Source organism: Propithecus coquereli, unplaced genomic scaffold (assembly GCF_000956105.1).
Source record: "Propithecus coquereli isolate 6110/MARCELLA unplaced genomic scaffold, Pcoq_1.0 Scaffold179, whole genome shotgun sequence".
Classification (NCBI taxonomy): Eukaryota; Metazoa; Chordata; class Mammalia; order Primates; family Indriidae; genus Propithecus; species Propithecus coquereli.
Genome location: NW_012142634.1, coordinates 405930 through 426699, shown reverse-complemented (window position 1 = coordinate 426699; position 20770 = coordinate 405930). Strand labels below are relative to the sequence as shown.

Below are 20770 nucleotides of genomic sequence, written 5' to 3'. Positions count from 1 at the left end.
ATGTAATAATAATAGAAATAAAGTGCACAATAAATGTAATGTGCTTGAATCATGCTGAAACCATCCCCCCACCCCCCAGGTCCATGGAAAAATTGTCTTCCAATAAACCGGTCCCTGGTGCCAAAAAAGGTTGGGGACCATGGTATTAAGATATTCCCAGGACAGCCTGGGCAACATACCAAGAAGCTGTTTCTAAAAGATTAAAATTAGCCAGATGTGGTGGTGTGTGCCTGTAGTCCCAGCTACTGCAGCGGCTGAGTTGGGAGGATCACTCAAGCCCAGGAGTTACCAGCTTGGGCGATATAGTGAGATCTGTCTCAAAAAAAAAAAAAAAAAAGATATAATGAAGAGGAGCCGAGACAAGGGAATTACCAGGCAAATCAAATTGCTCTGGACACATGGAAAAGTAGAGAGATGTCATTGGGAGAAAGAGAATGGGGAAAAAATGCCAAGTGACAAGCTGAGGTCATATGAAGACAGACTGTTGAAGCGGGCCGGAAAGAGCAGGGACACACAGCAGTTGGGCCCTTTCTGACAGTGAGCGTAGCATGCCGTGGTGAAACTGTGCCACGGAGAGGCATTTGCAGAGCAAAGACAGGGCAGCACAGTAGGACCTTGCAAGCCTAAGTCACCTGCTTCTGCATGAAGTGGAGACCAGAATGATCTGTTGTTCTGAGGTGGTCTCCTGCAAGGTAGATGTCAAAGCCTCTGTTCCCTGAATCTGCGCCTAAATTTCATGCCTTCGTCCTCTTCTCCCTGGTCGCCCTGCCTGCAGCCTTGCTGCCTCTGCAGTCTGTTTGGCTCACTTGGGTGTGCAAACTCCAGCCCTCAGAGGGCCAGGCCATGGCTTAAGGGAGCGAAGCCGATGGGGTGAGGACCCCGACAGGCTGGAGTACCAGTGTTCCATGTCAAGGGGACGCTGCTACTCTACCCAATGGACTCTGACCTTGTAGGAACGCTGATTGGCATTGCCAGATCTTCACGGAAATCTGGATTCTTACGTGACATCTGCAAAGTTTTAAACATTGGCAACCAATTCAAAATGCTGGAAAACAGGCCATCAGAAAAGGTCTGTGGATCGTAAGCTTTCGACCTCAGCTGTGCCAAGGCCAAGAAGCTCATCCAATTCACTGTTCCTGGCATTTTGATGGCTACTGTGATCCATGAGATAAGGCTAAATGCCTTGGCATGGAATGCAAGGTCCCTCAAGATCTGACCCAACTGCCTGTGCAGCTCTGGTCCCTGGACAGGTCATGCTCCATTTGGGTCCCCTGCCTGTACCTGCTACTTTCTCAGAGGCTCTGTCACAGTGAGTGTGAATTGGGCCCGGTCAGGGGACACCCAGCCCATGTGATGGCCTATTCCTAACCTGCCTAAGGACCAGAGTAGTGCAGTTGGTTCAACCAGGTGAGCTGGGCCAGCCAGGTCCCTCTCCCAGGAGTCTGGATTAGGCCCCCAGGGCATGCTCCCTGCCACCGGTGGGTGCTTGAGCTTAACAGGCAAGGAAAATGGAGAAGGGGTGGCTTCTGGGGGCCACATGAGCATGGAAGTTATGAAGAAGTAGAGACTCCTCAGGATCGGGGAGAGTCGAAGAGGGGTGCAGAGCAGAGAAACTGGGAGACGCTGACAGACGGTGACTACCTGCCGCTGCCTCAGTTGCCTTCGTCCTGACACTTCTTCCTCAGTTGCCTTCTTCTGCTTCCTCGGGGTTCCCTGGGAGTCTACTGTGTCCCCACTTTGATGCGAACCACCCTGGAAGGGGTGCTGGTCCTCGCAACTAGAAGAGCCCTGGGCGGACTCACTCTCACAGCTGTGTGCATTTGCCATTGGGCAATGCTGCCTTCACCTGTACCTGCCTGGGAAGGTTCTGCCCACCTTCAGTCTCCTCTGTTCGAGTGTTGCTGCTTCTGTGGGGCCTTCCCCGGCTTAGCCCGTGCTGGCTCTGGCACTCCTTCCACATCCTTTCCAGGGCACTCTTCCATCACAGCCTTCGGTGGACGTCTCTTGGTTTTGTCTCATCTGAGGATCCACTCCCCCTTTTCTGGTGTCAGTAGTTTGATTCTGCCCTGACCCCCCACCCTGGCCCCCACCCTTATATGTGGTAGTGACGGGACTGTCAACCAGGGGCCCCACCAAGGTTTGGTTGTTCAGCATTTTCTTTGCTTTTATGAATTGCCTACATCCTTCCAACCCTCTCTCCCCCAACCCCTCACATTTTGGACTTAAATTAGCCAAAATCAAAGAACCCTGACAGGTGCAGTCTTTATCACACTGCATGGGATACAGACTGCCTGGTCCTCGAACTGCCTTAAAGTCAGGGTCAAAGAGCATCTGTCTTTGTGCCCATTAGCGCCTTGGCATTTAGTGGGTTGAAGAGCTGAAAGAAATAAATCATGGCCCAATAACATAAACCCAAAGCGCCACAGTTTGATTAAGATGGATTGGAAACCCATACCTTAAAAGGCGGTACAAGCTGAAGATAAAAATAGGATCAAGAAATATTTAAATGTGGATATGGGCTCATGATGGATCTGACTCAGGGGAAATGCCATGCGTTTGCTTTTAAGTGGGTCATCCATGCCAGGCACCATGTTCTTTGTAAAAGAAAAATGCAGGAGAAGAACCATGAATTTAACCCAGGGTGGCATTTCTGACACTGGTAGAAAAGTGTTGTGGTCTCTAATTTCCAAAGATGACCACCCCTATTAAATCACACTGCTTGGTATTCATGCCCTGTGTAGTCCATTCTTACACTGACCCTGGGCTGGCCTTAGGTGACAAATAGGACATGGCTGAACAGACTCTGTGGCTTCTAGGGCTTGGTCACAAGAAGTCCTGCAGCCTCCACCTTGTTCCCTCGGAATGCTGGCTTTTGAGACATTTCGTCTTCAGCTCTGGCTGTCATTGTGTGAGATACTCGAGATACACACAGAGGCCGTGTGCAGGGCTCCCGCGGACAGTGGGCATCAACTCACAGCCACGTGCCAGGGTCTCAGGGCCATCCAGACCACCTGAATCCAAGTCTGTGTTATAAGAAGATTTTAATGCACACTGAAGCTTCAGAAGCACTTCTAGATCAATGGCTCTCCACTTCTTTGTTTTTTCATGACAGCCCATCTCAATAAAACAGAAGACCCTTTTGTCCACATGGGCCTCGCTTGGTCTGGTCTCACTTTCGAGTGGAGACAGACTTTGATCACAAGAACAAAGGTCCCTGTGGATGGTGGGCACCTGCTCCTTCTGTCTGTGCAGTGTTGCTTCTTCTCCCTCTCGTTACGGTGCCTGGCTTTTGGCTGGGGAGCTTCTCCTCGCTCCTTCCACGTGGCCATAGTGGGACTGTACGCAAATGCCTCTCCCGCAGCCCTGGTGAGGGCACGTGAGCCAAGCTGGGTCATCCTTGCATCCCTTCCCTTTGAACACAGACACGGGCAGTGGGGACACTGACCCACAAGAGCCAATCAGAGTTCTTTCTGAAACTGTCAGATCAAGTGAAGGAAAAGATTCTTCACCAGGGGGTTTATCCACAACTCTGTTACCCTGGAGCTGATAACCAGCCATGTCTGAAGTTATCAACTGCTAGACTACTTGGTTGTACGAACAAATACATTCCTTTTAAATTGAAACCATTTGAAATTTGGTTTCTGTCACTGGCAACCGAAGAGTTCTGACTAATATAAGCAAATCTGGAAGGATTACACATATGTCTGGTATAGCAATAGAGGATTGATGGGTTGATATTTCAGCTTGAAATTCAGACATGATTTTTAGATTTGTTATTAGAAACATAATGGGCCCAAAGCTCAGTTGAAGAAGTATGCATCTCTGCACACTGATGCAAACTGGAGCCCACTGGCTGAGTAGTATTCCCTGGTATACATATACCACATTTTATTACTCCATTCATGTATCGATGGGCACCTGGGTTGTTTCCACATCTTTGCAACACTTATGTGCACATATGGAAATAAAACTCATCGGAAATGAAGCAGGTGGGAGGGGGAGGAGAGGATGAGTAAATTTACACCTAACGGTACAATGTGCACTATCTGGGTGATGGGCACACTTACAACTTTGACTGAAACTGTACAAAAGCAATTTATGTAACCAAAACGTTGGTATCCCCATAATAATCTGAAATAAAATAAAATAAAATTGAAAAAAAAAAAGAGTCCACTGGATCAGGATCCTAGGGAGGCTTCTGTTTTCCTGGTATAAAAGCCAAGGCTCAGCTACCACACAGATTTTTTTCTTTTCCTTCCCCTTCTACCTGCCTGAAATGCAGTCACGGTGCCTGGGGGTGCAGCAGGCACCTTGAGAGGATGAGGGTGAAAGCCACATGCTGAGGGTGGTAGAGCAGAAAGAAGGAAGCAGCCCACTCCTTGCTGGTCCTGGGAGCTGTTGTCCCTGTCCAGGGTTGCCCTCCTCTGGGCTTCTTGATATTTGAGGAAAAGTAAACCTATTTGGTTGAGCAACTATATTCGGATTCTGTTACATGCAGCCACGTGTAACCCTAACTTTGACAATGCCCTTCACCCAATACATCCAGAGAAAGGTCTTGGATTTTGGGATCAGGTCTCAGCCCCTCAGTGGCCCACCCTTAGAGATTTGTCACCTTGGACCAACTTGTCATTTTTCAGGTGAGAGACGTGGGGCCTTGTATTCATTTCCTGTCACTGCTGTAACAAATTGCCACAAATTTAGTGGCTTAAAACCACAAATTTATTATCTTACAGTCCTGGAGGTAAGGAGTCCTAAAATCGAGGTATCAGCAGGGCTGCGGTCCTTCTGGAGGCTCGAGGGGAGAATCCATTTCTTCGCCTTTTCCAGCTGCCAGAGGCCACCTGCACTTCTTGGCTCACGGCCCCTTCATGTCAAGAACAGCAGTGTGTGTCCTCCAGTCGGAATCTCTCTCTGACCTCTGCTTCTGTTGTCACATCTCCTTTTCTGACTCTGACTCTCCTGCCCTCCCCTTTCCCTACGAGGACTCCTGTGATTACACGGGGCCCACTTGGCTCATCCAAAATCATCTCCTCACAAGATCTTAGGCTTATTCACATCTGTAAAGTCCCTTTTTCCATGTAAGTTTCTGGAGATGAGGATGTGGACATCTCAAGGGGGTATCATCCTGTCCACCATAGTCCTAGAGATGGAAAGTGACTGGTCCAAGGGCACATACAGAGCTAGTTGTAGAAAGAGAACTACATGGAGACTCACACCATGGGCAGGAGCTCCCTTTCTCCCCTTCCTTAGTATGCAGCTAAAGCACAGCCACTCTCCAAGGTCCATTTCAGGCTGTCTTCTGCCCAGAAGCCACTGCTGCCCTCCATAGCCCACAGAGTCCACCCTCTTGGCTGTGTCTGTGTTGCTCATTGGCACTCCACGCACATTTAGTCAGCAGTCTTAAAGGCATTCACTTGTTCTCTGCCCAGTCTTGACCCTTGAGGGCAAAGATCATACCTTGGACCTTTTTTTACCCCTAGAGCATGCTGCACAGAGTAGAGGCTCAGTATGTATACGGCTCATGTTTGTGGCACATTTTCCAGACTGACTCACTGGGCTCCTATACCATAGAGTCTGGAAGGCTAGAAACTGTGTTTCCCAGACTCCCTTGCAGGTTGGACTAGGTTCCACTAAACCAGACACGGTAAAAGTGAGATGGTGGCCACAGGTGGAGAGAAGGAATCTTCAGAGGACACAGCGGTGGGTGTGCTTGGTTCTTTTGGGGCAGCAGTGCCAGGGGCTGTACTATTAGGTCCCTGGCATCTTAGGAGCCAAGTGATGGGGGCAGTGGTCCCAACGGAGCAGTAGCTGCCTGGCTCCTGGCTGTGCGGTACTTGACCTTGGCTCCTCAGTGCCCCTGGAAATCTGTAAGCTCCTTCTTGTCCCCGCCTTCATTGCAGATCCCCAGAGGCCAGGAACTACCTTTTATATTTCTTTTGTAAACAACTGTAAATAGCTCCCCCAGTAAGCTTATCAACAAAATATGCACAATTCGTTGAACTGGGTTAAAGCTCTAACATTCCGATGAATTTTTCATCCTTTCTGTGAATCAACAGCCTGAAATGGCCTGGGGCATGCTGGCTCAAGCCTGTAATCCCCGCACTTTGGGAGGTCAAAGCCGCAGGATCACTTGAGGCCAGGAGTTTGAGACCAGCCTGGGTGGGCATCATAGCACTATGATTGTGCCACTGCACTCCAGCCTGGGGCCACGGAGCAAGACCTCTTTCTTTAAAAAAGAAAAAAAACAACAAAGAGCCTGAAATGAAGTGGCGAAATAATAATATGGTCCTCCTCCTTTGAAACCTGAAAGCTAAATCAGACCAGAAGTCACATTTTCTCATTTCAATTTAATTACTTGAAAGGGTCATAGGGCTTCTTATATCAATTTTTATTTATTGCAAAAATAATGTAACATTAAGTGGAATTTTGTAATTTATCCAAAAATCTCACTGGTCTAACAGATTGTGATATTTCCATTTTCTTCCCAGCGCTATTCCTACGAATCCTCATTTTTTCAGGTCTGTCTTCTGTATACAATTTTGTATTCTACTTTTTCATATAATGTTAGAACATTAAGCATTTTCCATGTCATTACCTGGTCTTCAATTTTGATGGCGTATTTCTTTCAGTAGCCATGCTATAATTTTTTGAACAATTCTTGCTCTTGAGGTTTAATTTCTTCCAGCTGGTTTTGCGTTATAGCTTACACTGTAGTCATCGTCTTGGTACTTATTTTCTCAGCGTCGCTTCCCAGGCGCGGGATTGTCCCTCAAGGGGGTTTGACTGGTGGTTAGGGCCGTGACACCTCCCTGCTAGAAGATGGGAACACAACGAAGCCCTAGTACAGCCTGTTCTCTTTAATTTTTGTTACTTTTACAGGTGCCCTCTTGTGTCAACTTGCTTTTGACTATTTCGCAGGGACTTGTTTTCTGCTTTTGCTGCTCTTTGTCCACTGTTCTCCAGAGAAGAAGGCGGCCATTTCGGGAGCACGTGACCCCGGAGTTCCGAGGCAGCGCCCACAGTTACGGGTTTGCGCCCCGCTGTCCCGGATTTGCGCGCGGCCGTCCAGGGTTTGCGCGCGGCCGCCCCGCCCCGCCGGACCACACTTCCCAGGCGCCCCTGCGCGGCGGGCGCGGTCGCGGGATCCGGCTGCCGGTTGGGACGCGGAGTCTGAGGTACACGGCGGAGCGCGATGGCCGCGTGGGGCGAGCGGCTGGCGGGCGTGCGCGGGGTGCTGCTCGACATCTCGGGCGTGCTGTACGACTGCGGCGCGGGCGGCGGCAGGCCAATCGCTGGCTCCGTGGAGGCGGTGGCGAGGTGAGTGGGCTGCGGACGGGCCGCCGTGGGCGCGGGACTCAGATGTCTGCCGGGTCCCTCGGGCCACCGCCGGGGGGCGGGGCTGCCACCCTGGCCCCGCCCAGCCCCCGCCGAGCGCGGGTCCCCGACCCGCTGCGGCCGCGGGTGCGCGGGGACCTGGCCGCGCTGGGCCTCCGCGGGGCTGGGCTGCGCGGGTCGGAGGGCCGCCGCTAGGTCCCTGTGGCTGCCGAGCACTCCAGGTGTGGCCAGTCTGAATTGAGATGTGCTCTAAGTGTAAAGTACACGGCGGATGGCCGGGCGCGGGGGCTCACGCCTGTAATCCTAGCACTCTGGGAGGCCGAGGCGGGCGGATTGTTTGACCTCAGGAGTTCGAAACCAGCCTGAGCAAGAGCGAGACCCCCGTCTCTACTAAAAAAAAATAGAAAGAAATTAATCGGACAACTAAAAATATATAGAAAAAATTAGTCGGGCATGATGGCGCATGCCTGTAGTCCCAGCTACTCGGGAGACTGAGGCAGAAGGATCGCTTGAGCCCGGGAGTTTGAGGTTGCTGTGAGCTAGGACGACGCCAGGGCACTCACTCTAGCCCGGGCAAAAGAGTGAGACTCTGTCTCAAAAAAAAAAAAAAAAAAAGTACACAGTGGATGAAAAGATTTAGTGAGAAGAACGTAAAATAGCTTATTGAAATTATTTTATGTTGATTATATGTGGAAATGATAATACTTGTAATATACTGTATTAGGTTAAATAATAAATGGATTCTACTTTTTTTTTTAACTTTGCTAATGTGCTTACTAGAAAACTTTAACTTACGTGTGTGGCTCGCATTATAATTCTATTGGACCGCATTGGTTCAGATGAAAGAAGGGGGAGGAGCTCTTGCCGCCAAGCCTTGCTCATGGAGGACACTCCAGGGCCACTGCCGGACCTGGGCTTCGTAAGGCCTCACGCCGGCATCCCTGGCCAGCGCTGCGTGATGCGATGGGCAGTTGGGAAGGGCTAATTGCACAGGACTTGGCCTCCCAGAGTCACTAGCTGAGGTCCCCTGGCTTGGTGGCCTGACCGTGCCGGGACTCAGTTTACCTACCTGTAGATGGCAGTTAAGTGAGCCTCTTGTTCCTTCTTAGAGATCCACCCCACCGTTCTGTATGTATGAGAGCTGCTAAGATAATAGGGACCCAAACCGCCCTGTATAGCAAAGCAGGAGGTGTTTGGGAGGCTGGAAACTTGGAGAAGGGAGACTTGGCCTCCAGGAGCACGCGAGAAGGGCAGCCAGACCTAGGAGACCCCCTCGGCCCTGGCGTTGGCCCTCAGTGTCAGCTGGAGTCCTAGTTTTTTAACTGCCTCCCTGTCCCCTACCTTATTCTGCATCCGTCACAGACAGCAGAATTATGTGCTGGCACCTATGGGAATGGAGCAGTGGGCACCGGGCTGTGTTTTGGGGTGAAGTGGGCCTCATTTGGGGGAGCAGGAGGCCAGCACCTCAGTGCCGTGACTGAGGCAGGCAGGGGCCTCATGATCCTCACGTCTGGAGGGGAGATGGATGGTAAACCTGCACACAGATGGGTAAACCAAGTCACCACAGGTTGGCATAAGTGATGTAAGTCAACAGTGTACTGAGAGAATGTGACGGGGTGAGGGGGTCCCTGCCAGAGAGGGGGGCCGGACAGCTCCGAGGAGAAGGCATCTTGCCAAACCAGAGGGATAGGAGAGGCAGAGGACGTGCGTTCCAGGCAGGAGGAATAGCAGCTGCCAGGGCCTGAGGCGGAGGGGACGTGGCAGGTGCAAGGAGCTGAAGGGCCATGTGTGCCAGGGAGGAGGGGCAGTGGCCACAGAGAGGTATCCAGACTTTATCCCGAGTGGGAAGAAGTCAGTGAAGATTTTAGGTAGGCCTGTCATGTGATCTGGTTTATGTTTTAAGGAAATTTAAATGTAAAAAGTGAAAACATGAGTGCAAGTGAAAGCAAAGGAGATTTCCTTTGAAATCTTGGATTGAGAGAAAGTCTTCACATCTCTGCCTTCAAATCTAGGAATCAGCAACAGCAAATCAGCAGCCCAGTAGGAATATGGACAAAGGACGTGAACAGCTCGTAAGAAAGGAAAAACGAGGCACCTAAAAGATGCTCAGCCTTACTCAAATAAGAGAAATGCAAATTAAAACTATACCGAGATGCCATTTTTCATCAATTTGAGAAAACTGGCAAAACTCCAAAAGTCTGAGAACACAGTCTCTCAGTGAGTTTGTGGAAACAGACCCTAATATGTGTTGCCTGTGGGAGATCTATTTGGTATCTATCAGCAGTTCCACTTCTGGGAATTTGTCCTACCTCGTCCATGAGAAATGACACAAGTACAAGGTCTCTCCCAGTAGTGCCTTTTGAAATAGCAAAAGACTGGACACAGCTCAAGTGCCCATCAGTAGGGGAGTATCACAGTCCATCTGTCCATACACTGGAGTATAAAAGGAGCGAGCACCCCTCTCTATGGACACACTGCTAGTGAGACAGCAAGCACACAACAGGGTGCACGGTGTGCCTTCTCTTGTGTACAAAGGCAGAAATGCAGGCACCTATTCCTACCGCCGTGTTTGCATAAAGACACTGGTAGGACACAGGCTGCTTCAGAGTCTGTGGGAAGAGCTGGGGGACAAAGGACAGGGGAACTCGGTGGTTAGAAGGAGGGTGGGAAAGACTCCTCACTTTGTATATCAACTTTTTTTTTGAGACAGAGTCTTACTCTGTCACCTGGGCTAGAGTGCTGTGGCAGCAGCCTAGCTCACAGCAACCTCAGGTTCTGCCTCAGCCTCCCAGGTAGCTGGGATTACAGGTGCGCGCCACCACGCCCGGCTAATTTTTCTATTTTCAGTGAAGACAGGGTCTCGAACTCCTGAGCTCAAGTGATCCTCCTCCCTTGGCCTCCCAGAGTGCTAGCATTATGGTGTGAGCCACGCACCCAGCCTGTATGTATATCAACATTTTAAAGGTTTTTGGACCATGAGAATGTATTTCCCACTCAAAATATTAAATTATTTCAAGAAGATTTCTCTGGCTGCAGTACGGAGAATGGATGGGCAGGGGTACACGAGGCAGGGGGTAAGAGAGGACACAGGGCCACTAGTTAGGACCACTGCAGTGGTCCGGGGGAGGGGTGGGGCTTGGACGAGGGAGGTGGCAATGCAGAGGGGGAGCAGGGCGTGAATTAAAGAGGGGTTTTGGGAGTAAGACTGATGGGACCTGCTGATAGACTGGATGTTGTGGGGCCAGGAGGGACATGAGGTAAAGGGTGGCTTCCAGTGTCTGACTTGAGCTCCTGGTAGGGTGGAGAGGGGCCAGGGAGGGGGTCACGGGGCAGGTGTCATGATGTGTGCCAAACTCCTGGCCCAGTGCTTGGCACGCAGCAGCCCTTACAACAGTGCAACCTTTAAATATCATTTTCTGTGTTACTAATATAGGGACTCCTATTGTACGTGCTTTTAATTCTTCTAAAATCAGAGCCACTTAGAAATGACTTATTGTTAAGGTAAATCATACAGGTATTGTGCGTGTAAAAGCCAGTGACTTCTCACCGCTGAACCCACCTGTGTAACCAGCATTTCTGCACCCTCCGTGTTCCTTGACAGTTACTGTCCACCCTCCCTTCCCCCAAGTAATCACTCTCCTGACCTCCAGAGCTATAGATTAGTTTTGCCTGTTATTAACTTGATATAAATGAAATCATACAGTGTGTTCCCTTTTATGTCTTATTTCTTTCACTCAGTGTTGTATTTGCGAGATTTTTTGTGTCTGTGGCGTGTAGTCGTAGATTGTTCATTCTTGTTACCGTGTAGTGTTCCACTGAGTGACTATCGCAATTTATCCATTCTCCTATTGATGGAGTACAGTTTCCCATTTAGGGTTGGTAGGAGTAGTGCTGCTGTGAACATTCTGGAACATGTTTTTGGGCTAGCGCACAGATGCATGTCTGTTGGGCGTGCATCCGTGGGGTATGCAGACCTGGGAGTGGAATTGCTGGGCCCTAGGATAGAGAGGTATGTTCAGCTTCGGTAGATGCTGCCAAATAGTTTTCCAAAGTGGCTGTGCCAGTTTACATTTCAAGCCTGCGACATATGAGAGTCCCAGTTGCTCCATGTTCCAGTCAGAGCACACATCTCCCAGGCAGGTGACGGCTGCAGGTGTGCAGCAGCGGCAGCCAAGACAGCTGCTTTCAGAGAGCACGTACTGTCTGCCCGGTGTAAGTGCGTTCCTCTTGCAGTCTCACTTAGACCCAGCAGGAGCAACTGCAGCTCAGAGAGCGGAGGGCTTGCCAGGTGTCAGAGCTGGGACAGCCCAGGGACAATTTGAACCCTGGTCTGCCCGACCCAGGCCCGTACTTAGCATTCTTTGAGGGGGTAGAGGGCATTGGGAGAGGTCAGGGGCATCTCTCCAACAGTTTCTTCTGAGCAGAGGCTCCCAGCCTGATACAGAACTGTCCAAGAAATGCATGTCCAAGTAATGCATGCGGAGTCCAGGGGGTGGCGTTGAGAAGGGTTCTGCTAGCCTCGGTGGGTTCTGCTGGCGTCTTCTGCCTGATACCCGGGAGGGTTTTGTTTTGATTTGCTTTGACTCCTGCAGATTTATCTAGCTGGGTGTCTCTGGTAACAGCTACACCGTATAAATCTAACAGCAATATAATAACAACTTAAAATACACGGCAGCAGCCGGTTATGTAGCTGAGAGAGGCCTGTGGGATTGTTTTTGATGAGGGCCATGTACCCATCATCCTGGGAGGTTTATCACTGTGCTGTCCCGGGGCCCACAGAACTGACGGCCTGGTATCTGAAACCCCCTGGACTTCCCATGTCACAGGACCAAGTCCCCACCCTCTGCCTGGTCCACCGGGGCCTTCTCAAGTGGCCTTTGTGGCACCTCCCACTGGCTGGCAGCCCACACTGGGGCGCCCTCTGGTTCTTACTGACCTTCGTTTGCTCTCCAGCTCTTCTGTCATTTTTTAAGGACAAGGCCCTGCCCCCGTACCCCCAGACCCAACCTCTGTGGGCCCAACCCATCACACCCAGGCCCAGGGAAGCCCGCGTGCCCACCCTCCGCCGCGTGCCCGCAGGTGCTGTGACAGATGCCGAAGAGGCAGTGAAAGCAGTAGGGAAACGTCCCCTCCAGTAAAACATTCCTGCTTTGGAGTTTTCTGTGGGGATTTTCGAGAGATGCAAGACACTGTTACTTTCCTCTCGGGGGCTAAGCCAAGAGCGGACTCTAGCAGGAGTCTTTCATGGAACAGGCCCTGTTTGCCAAGGCACACAGCTCTGGGCATGCGGGGGTGGCTGGGGGGACTGTGTGGCTTTTGCAGCCACCACCTTTCACTCTGTGGCTTCCTTGATATGCACAGCTCCCTTTGAAGTCCTGCAGGGCCTCAAAGGAAGTTCCTGGGGTGAGACCAGCAGCTGCAGAGGGGTGAGTGTTTGGGGGCTTGGGATCCTGGGGCAGCATAGGCCTCTGTGGCAGCTCCCCAGTGCTGTGAGCTCCTGGGTGGCATCGTCCACTCTGTGGGCCTGGGAGGAGTGGCTCGCTGTGGCCACTCTTCTCCCTGGATTTTCTTGGTGACAGGTGTCCTCAGATTTTATTGAGAGACACAGAGCACAGGGGAGTATAAACTGGCCTTGTTAAAATAATATTGCCACAGTAACAGTGGTCACTATTCATTGAGGGTGGCCTGTCCTGTACCGGGCAGGTGCCTAACCATCACCTCATTTCACAGCAGCCCCTGGAGTAGGGGTGCCCGCCCCTTTTCAAGGTGAGGACCAAGGCTTAGAGAGATTCAGGACCTGGCGGAAGTAGAAAAAGCGGCTGAGCCCTCATTAAAGGCACACGTGCACATTCCTTCCTTCACGCACACGCCAGCAAGCAAGCACTGAGCGCCCTGCCATGCTAAGACCACGGTTCTAGGCGCTGGGGCTTTGTGCCAGTGAACAGGCAGATGGAAGCCTGTGCCCTGGCGGAGCCGACTCTGCAGTAGAGGACACCAGTGGGCAACAGCACTAGTTCATCCCCATCCGAGAGGTGGGGAGCCCAGGGCTGGGGGGGTGAGCGAGCTGGGATCAGGAGATGCCAGGCTAAGAGCTTTCCACATGGAGGAATAAGAGGCCCAGGCTGGTGCTGCCTGTGCTTCCTGGAGCTGCAGGGCCCACTTTTTGCTCTAGGACTTGTGGGTGGGCGTGGCCACAGGCCGGGGGACATCTGTAACCAGCTGAGTCCCCTCAACTAGCCCTTTATTGGAGCCCATTCTTGGGCGGATTGGGCTCCCTGAGGGGAGCCATTCAGAGGCTGGGCTGGGCACAGCGGGGGTGGCAGAGGCCCGCCTAGGGGCCCTGCCTGATGGCCCAGAGGTATCTGCATGTGAAAGGGGGGTGGACATTTACTGCATCCTGTCGTGGCCACTAAAGCACATCTGCTGGGCCCAGCCCAGGCCTGGCCTGGCCTTTTTGGAGCCGGAGGCGGAAGGAAGCAGGCTGGGCTGGGCCCAGGGCAGCCTCATAAAGCAATTCCCACCCAGGACCCCCCCATGGCCCTGGTACTGCTGAGCCAGGCCACAGCCCGTCCTTCCAGTGGCACCTGTCAATTCCCATTGTGCACCTGCAGCCTTGAGGACTCTCTCAAAATGCAGGTGGCTCCCAGCAGGTCTTGGAGCAGCGAGGGACCAGGGCCAGGTGAACTTTGAAGTCTGGCTAGTCCCGGGACCCTGGGGCCTCCTCCTCCTCCATGCTTGGCTGCCCTGGCACCATCTGGCCTTAGGGACACGGGTGCCCAGGAATAGCAATAACAACAACAACAATAACAATGATAATAATAATATGGCCTGCGCAGCCTTATCCCCCTCCAACATGTGGTGTGGCACCTGCCAGAGGGGCCCTGCAGGACACTGTGGGGGCATTTCTTTGAGTTTGTTTAAGCCAACGGGAGCTTTCCTGACTCAGCCTGGACTTTGGACAAGGGGTATTTGTCGTGTGCTGTCATTTGTGCTGCTATTTATCCTCAGGAGGTGAAGCAGCTGCCTTCAGAGGTGGGGGAGGGTGGGAAGAGCACGCTGCTCACCTCACCTCGGGCTCCATGTTTTCTGTCTGTCCTTCCAGCTTTTTAAATTTCATAAGAAATAGATGGCTTCCCTAGGTAGACATTCCCACCGGCACATGAATATACAGAGTGAAAAGTCCAAGTCCTCCGTCATTGGCCCCATCCCAGTCACTTCCCCAGGGTGACACGGCAGATCCTTCCAGATCTTTCCTTCATATTCCCCAAAAAGCGCAGAGGATTTTGAGACACAGCTCCTGCCTTCCCTGATTCTCGTTCAATCCTGGGAGCACTGGCTCATCACACTCTCCGCTGCCTGCTGCCCCTGCCCTCCTCGCTCCAGACTTGTGTTTTGTGAGTGCCCAGGTCACCAGCGGCCAGAGACCCCTTGCAGGTCCCCAAGCCGGGGGTTTTCAACTCTATGTAGCCTCAGAGCATTTATCCCCCAAATCAAATTTGGGATAGAACTCCAGCATTTAAAAAAAACAGATAAAAGAACAATCTGAATAGTGTATGTTTTCTATATTTAACATTATAATGTTATTTTGAGGTCATTCAATGAAAGTGATGAAAGCGTTTTGATGAACAGCAACATGGAAGTCTGGGGGCATGGACCGCGCAACCCAGGTTAGGTCTTCGTGATCTGATGTGTGTGCCGGAGCAAGTTGCTATCGGAAGGGGATGAGTGGGTACCCCGCGGCTTGTCCAGGCTGCAGACCCTGTGCAGCTGGGAGAAGGAAGTAGAGGAGTTAGCTCTGCTGGATGTCGTGTATACTAAGTCAAAAAGCTATAGAACAATGTGCATAAAATTCCATTTTTGTTGAGATAAAGAAAGGGAACGCAACCACCCCCATATATCTGGGGTAGAGAATAATAAATCCCAAACTTGAGCTGTATGGCGGGAAACTGAGGAAGGTTGGCTGGCTGTGGAAGAACTGTCGGGAGTAAGATCCAATTCTCAGTTTCTGATCTCAGCCTTGTGGGCAGGGTCACCCTGTGGAAATCAAGGGCAGCCAGGTGGGGGTTCTGGAGTGGAGTTATCGGTTTACCTGGACAGAGGCTGTGTCTGCCAGGGAACCCTTGGCCAGTCAGCAGGCGAGTGGGGCACGAGTTACCCATGAAGTCCACAAAATGGAGCTGTGACCCCACCCCCAGCACCCCAGAGATGTACAGAGAAGCCGCATTGGCAAAGCAGTGCCTGAGCCGGCCACTGTGGTGTGCAGGGCAATTGCCTATGCCCCAGGGGCCGGGATGTCGCTGCCCAGCTTGTAGAGGGGGAGCCTAACGTTTGGAGAGGTGATAGGCTTGCTCAAAGACATTTCTCGAGGGGAAGGAGTGGAGGCTGGTGCCCTCACCAGGGCAGGCGCCACCTCTTACTAGTCACAGCTTTATCCTGTCACCTAAAAAGTGAGCGTGTATGTCTGTAGTCCCAGCTACTTGAGACGCTAAGTCTGGAGGGTAGCTTAAGCCTAGGAGTTTGAGGCCAGCCTGGGCAACATAGGCAAGACCCCATCTCAAAAAAAAAAAAGTGGTAGGTGTCAGCCCGAGCGGGTGAGAGCCTGGGTTTCCAATCTCAGCTCTGCCCCATAGTTGCTGTGTGGTCTCAAGCAAGATCCTTAGCCTTTTTGTGCCTCAGTTTCTTATCTGCAATATCTGTGTCACAGAGTATAAGAATTAAGTGAGATACTTTCTCACTTAATTTTAGGCCGGACGTGGTGGCTCATGCCTGTAATGCTAGCACTCTGGGAGGCCAAGGCAGGAGAATCTCTTGAGGTCAGGGGTTCTAAACCAGCCTGAGCAACAAGGAGACCCCTGTCTCTACTAAACATAGAAAAAATTAACTGAGCGTGGTGGCGCATGCCTGTAGTCCAGCTACTGGGGAGGCTGAGGCAGGAGGGTCGCTTAAGCCCGGAAGTTTGAGGTTGTAGTGAGCTATGATGATGCCATTGCACTCTAGCCGGGGCAACAGAGTGAGACTCTGTCTCAGAAAAAACCAAAAAATCCCATATTTTATTTATTCCACATTTAGGAGCTAAAGGAGCATTTTGTTGTTCAAAGGGTCACATAATTTTGAAGAGTGGGTTGCTTTGTGAATAAGCAGTGTTTTAGTTGTTGAAGCACCAGGTTGCTTTGAAAACAGAAGCACTCATGAGGCCAACATAAAAAGAGTCTTGTCCCAGCTCTACCCCTCTGCAAGTCACTCATCTCCTCCAAACTGCAGGTCCCCATCTGGAAATGGGGATATGACCCCACCTCTCCGATTGCCACCAGGATTCAAGGTGAATGTGTGGGTAAAGCCTGGCGGGGAAGCGCCACCACTGGGTGTTGCTGTTGGCTATTGCTGGGGCTCCTGCTGGCGTGACCTTTCCCCTCTTTCAAAAGGTGCCCCAGGACGTGCACTCGAGCTCCTGCTGTGGGCACCTGGCTGCTCCCTTGAGACCCTGCCTGCCTGGAGGGCCCGACATGCCCCAGCACCCAGCACAGGGGTTGTCAGAGATGTGGCTTTCGTTGTCACTGCCACTGTCCTCACTGCCATTTACTGAGTGTTCGAAATGTGCGAGGTGCTTCCCATATGTTTGTTTTTAATATGGTCTTCGCATAGTAGCCCTGTCCAGTAGCTACATTAGTGTCTCGCTTCACAGATGAGGAAGCTGAGGTCGGGGCGGGTTAGGTGGCAGGCTGCAGTTACACAGGAGGAGGGGTGTCTGCTTCCCAAGCCAAGCTCCCACCTTACTTTGGCATGCCTGGCCTCTGTCCCCTGCAGTGCCTGGCACTGGACCAGCTGTAGTGGTGCTCGGGGACCACGGGCTGTTGGCTGAGCTTCTCAGGCTGGGAAGTGGCAGAAAGAACCCCAGATTCCCCCTGGCATGCTCCAGGGCACCTCGTGTCCCTCTGGGCCTCAGTTTCCCCCTCTGTGGAATGAGTTATGTAGGTCGGACGATCTCCAGGGTCACCTCTGGCTTGCAGATTCCTGGGCACTTGATCATAGATTGTGTTTATTCATTGCTGTTAAATCCATGCTCGTGAGCTCAGCGTTTCCCCGTAACCTGGGCTTTGTGGCTCCGGCACATCAAAGAGAGAACACCTGGATGTTTGTGCTATGGGCGGGTGAGGAAGGCACAGGCGTTGGGAGGCATGCCACATGTTTCGTAAGGGCCCTGGCTGGGGGCCTGCCTGTGTCTGCTTGACCTCATTGCTATCCCCCTGAGGTCACTGGCCAGCTGCCCCGGACTGAGAGGCCCAGCCAGGGCCCAGCCACTGCGTCACTGTGTCTCTTTTCTCCATACAGACTTTGGACTCTTGACGACACACGGGTGTGTGCCACAGCCCCACAGAGTGTCTGGCAGAGCATGGGGAGGGCCCTGTGGTCAGGGGCCAGGGGGGCAGGGGCCGGGGACAGCTGGCCCCCAGCCTAGCTGGAAGGTCTGTCCTGTGTGTCATCTATCGGGAAGGAGGAGGAAGAGCAGCAGGCCCAGCTGGAGCTAGTGGCAATGACCCCTGCTTGAGGCCTTCAGGGTCACCTCCGTGCCCAGCCTCTACCTGGTGTCTTGCCTGGCAGCCATGGACAGCCGGAAGGCCACTGTTACCCCATTCGTGGCTGGGGCTTAGGGACCCCCGGAGTTCAGCTATGGATGCTTAGCTGTCAAGGGCAAGCGCAGGTGCCCAGCCAGGAAGCCAGACCCCATCCCACAGGGCCAAGAGCCTTCCTGTTGCTGCTCCTGCCACTGCACCCGAGCTGGAGCACATCAGGGACACAGGGAGCTGGGCCGGGCCCATCCTGAATCTGTGTGGGTGTCCCTGGGGATATGTGAATAACTGTATTTTTCTACTGAAAAAACAACTCTGCTCCGCTCATGGGCTCTCATTTAAAAAAATTGGATTTAAAAAAATTGGATTCTTTCTGGAAGTGAGCACCTTGCAGGTTTCAAGTCTCCAAATGTGTTTCCAGTCTCCTTTGCTTTCTAAAAGGGAAGCAACCGAAGATCTCAAAATCGGTGGCTGGCACTGCCCAGGAACCCTGGTATTAAAAGTATCTTGGGGCTGGGTGCAGTGCCTCACGCCTGTAATCCTAGCACTCTGGGAGGTCCAGGCAGGAGGATCACTTGGGGTTAGGAGTTTGAGGCAAGCCAGGGCAATATCACAAGAACCCGTTTTTACAATTTTTTTTTAATTAGCTGGGCATGGTGACATGCACTTGTAGTCCCAGCTACTCAGGAGGCTGAGGCAGGAGGATCGCTTGAGCCCAGGAGTTTGAGGTTGCTGTGAGCTATGCTGACGCCACAGCACTCTAGCCCGGGCAACAGAGCCAGACTCTGTCTCAAAAAAAACAAAAAAAATCTTGGTGCCGCTGGAGCTGCCGTGGGCCTCGGGCAGGCACTGCTGCCTGTGTTTCCTTCAGCAAGCCCTGAAGGGTGCTATGTCCTTTGTCCTTTCCCCTGGGAGGAAACTGAGGCTGGAGCTTTTACACCTCCGCACTGGCTCCATTTCAGTAGTGTTAGGGACCCTCATCCCACACCAGCTGCTCTGCACTGTGGCCCCAGGAGGCAGGGGAAGGCTGGGGGTCAGGGAGGCTGGAGCCCAGTGGGGGACGCCCCTCCCTGCCCACCTCCACATCCCCTTTCCCCCGGCCCATCCAATCCGGAATTGGGTCATTTAGTTGCTTCTCTCAGTAAAGCATCCGCCTGCTGGGTGCTGGTACCGTGCCAGATATATTTGGGGTGCAATTCTAGAGAGCATCTGGGGGAACTCAATGCAGGAAAGTGCTGGTCACTTCCTGCCAGTCTTGGGCCCCTGCAAACCTCTGAGCTGCCATTTCCCAAATTCAAGCTTCACTTTGTGGACCAGGCAGCACATCCAGCCTGTGAACTGCTGCCCAGAGCCCTTTGATGGCATTGTCCCCAAGGGTCACATGTGGCCCTGCTCAGCAGCTCCCTATAGTCCTGTGGTCCCCTGACCCCTACTCTGGTCTCTGTGACCCTGGGCCTGGGTACTGCCCATCCAGAGCCCCAGAGCCCAACCTAGGAGACACCAAGCTGACACCCACGTTTGGTAAAGCAAGGCTCTGGTCACTGGGGATGTAGCTGATCATGCACCAGAATGTCCCCAGATGCTACCCTCGGCTCAGCTGTTCTTGGGCACCAGGCGTGGGCAGGGTGCTGAGAGGACATAGTCTGGCCCTCAGGGAGCCCTGGGCTGACGAAGGAGACAGAAGGAAGGTGGTTGTGAGCAGTGCAGCAGGGAGGGCTGTGCATGCCCAGCTTTGGGGGCTTGGGCTCTGCCTGGGGGTGCGGAGGCCTTCCATTGGAAGGGACGCGAACCCTTGTAGGATGAGGGATTTGGCTGCAGGGGAGGGTGAAGGCAATGCTTAGGGTGATGAGAGGGCCTCTGGTCTGGGTCAGGCAAAGGTGACACATTCCACTGGCTGAAAGGGAGCAGGAGACCCAGCTGGGGGGGTTTGGGCTGCTAGTTACTTGGCAGCCTCCTGCCTCCTGCCCGCCTTCCCTCCCAGCCCCTCTGAGGGGAGCCCCTGGCCCTCTCCAGATTCCAGGACTTGGACGAGCTGGAGAGGGCAGGCTGCTGAGCTGTCCCAAGGTCACTCAGGATGTACAATAATTGTCCTAACACTTTACCTGCTATGGAACAATAATGCGAGGGTTTTCATTATTTTCGGGTGAGCGCTCCTGGCAGATGCCGACAGCCAGCAGATGTGTAAAGTCCGAGGTGATTTGTAAGGGACCAGCTCATCTGATGCACGGTAATTGCACTGGGCGACGTTGTCACTCAGAGGTTCGTCCCGGCCTGCCGGGAGGAGGTGAAGGTCAGTGCAGAAATCCAGTTGGGCCCCAGGAAGCGGGGACAAATCCCCCAGGAAGTGAGGCCCCGTGCTGAGGCAGGGCGGCAGGGCACCCTGAGGGTCTTGGGTGCTGGGGGTGGGGGTAGCCCTTCCTGGAACTGGGCCTGCTCCATGCTGGAGTCCCTCTTTGCAGGGTCCTTTACAGCTCTCTGCAAGCCGTGCCTGGGTCCTCAGCCGTGCTGGACATGGGTTTTCCTGACAAGTACACCGTGGGGAGCTTCCGTAACAGACCTTTGTTTTCCAGAGTTCTGAGGCTGGAAGGCTGAGATCAGGGTGTCTGCGTGGCCAGTTTCTGGTGAGGCTTCTCTTCCTGGCATGTGAGCAGTGTGCTCACCTGGCCTCCTCTTTGTGCAGGCACGGAAAGGGGAGGAGGGAGAAAGAGAGAGTGAGCTCTGGTGTCCCTTCTGAGGAACTAATCCTAACATAGCAGGGCCCCACCTATGACTTCGTTTAACCCAAATTACCCTACAAAGGCCCCGTCTTCAAATACATTCACATTGAGGGCTGGGGCCTCACCATCGGAATTTTGTGGGGACACAAT

The 20770-nt window shown here is 52.6% G+C and overlaps 1 protein-coding gene across 1 annotated transcript in view; it reads left to right on the top strand.

The window, feature by feature from the left end:
• Positions 1 to 7097: 7097 nt before the first annotated feature.
• LHPP (phospholysine phosphohistidine inorganic pyrophosphate phosphatase) overlaps positions 7098 to 20770 on the top strand; it is a 116763-nt gene continuing 103090 nt past the window's right edge. The window contains exon 1 of the mRNA XM_012642453.1: positions 7098 to 7317. Within this exon, the coding sequence (XP_012497907.1) occupies positions 7193 to 7317 (125 nt within the window). The 5' untranslated portion in view covers positions 7098 to 7192. The remainder of the gene's footprint in view (positions 7318 to 20770) is intronic.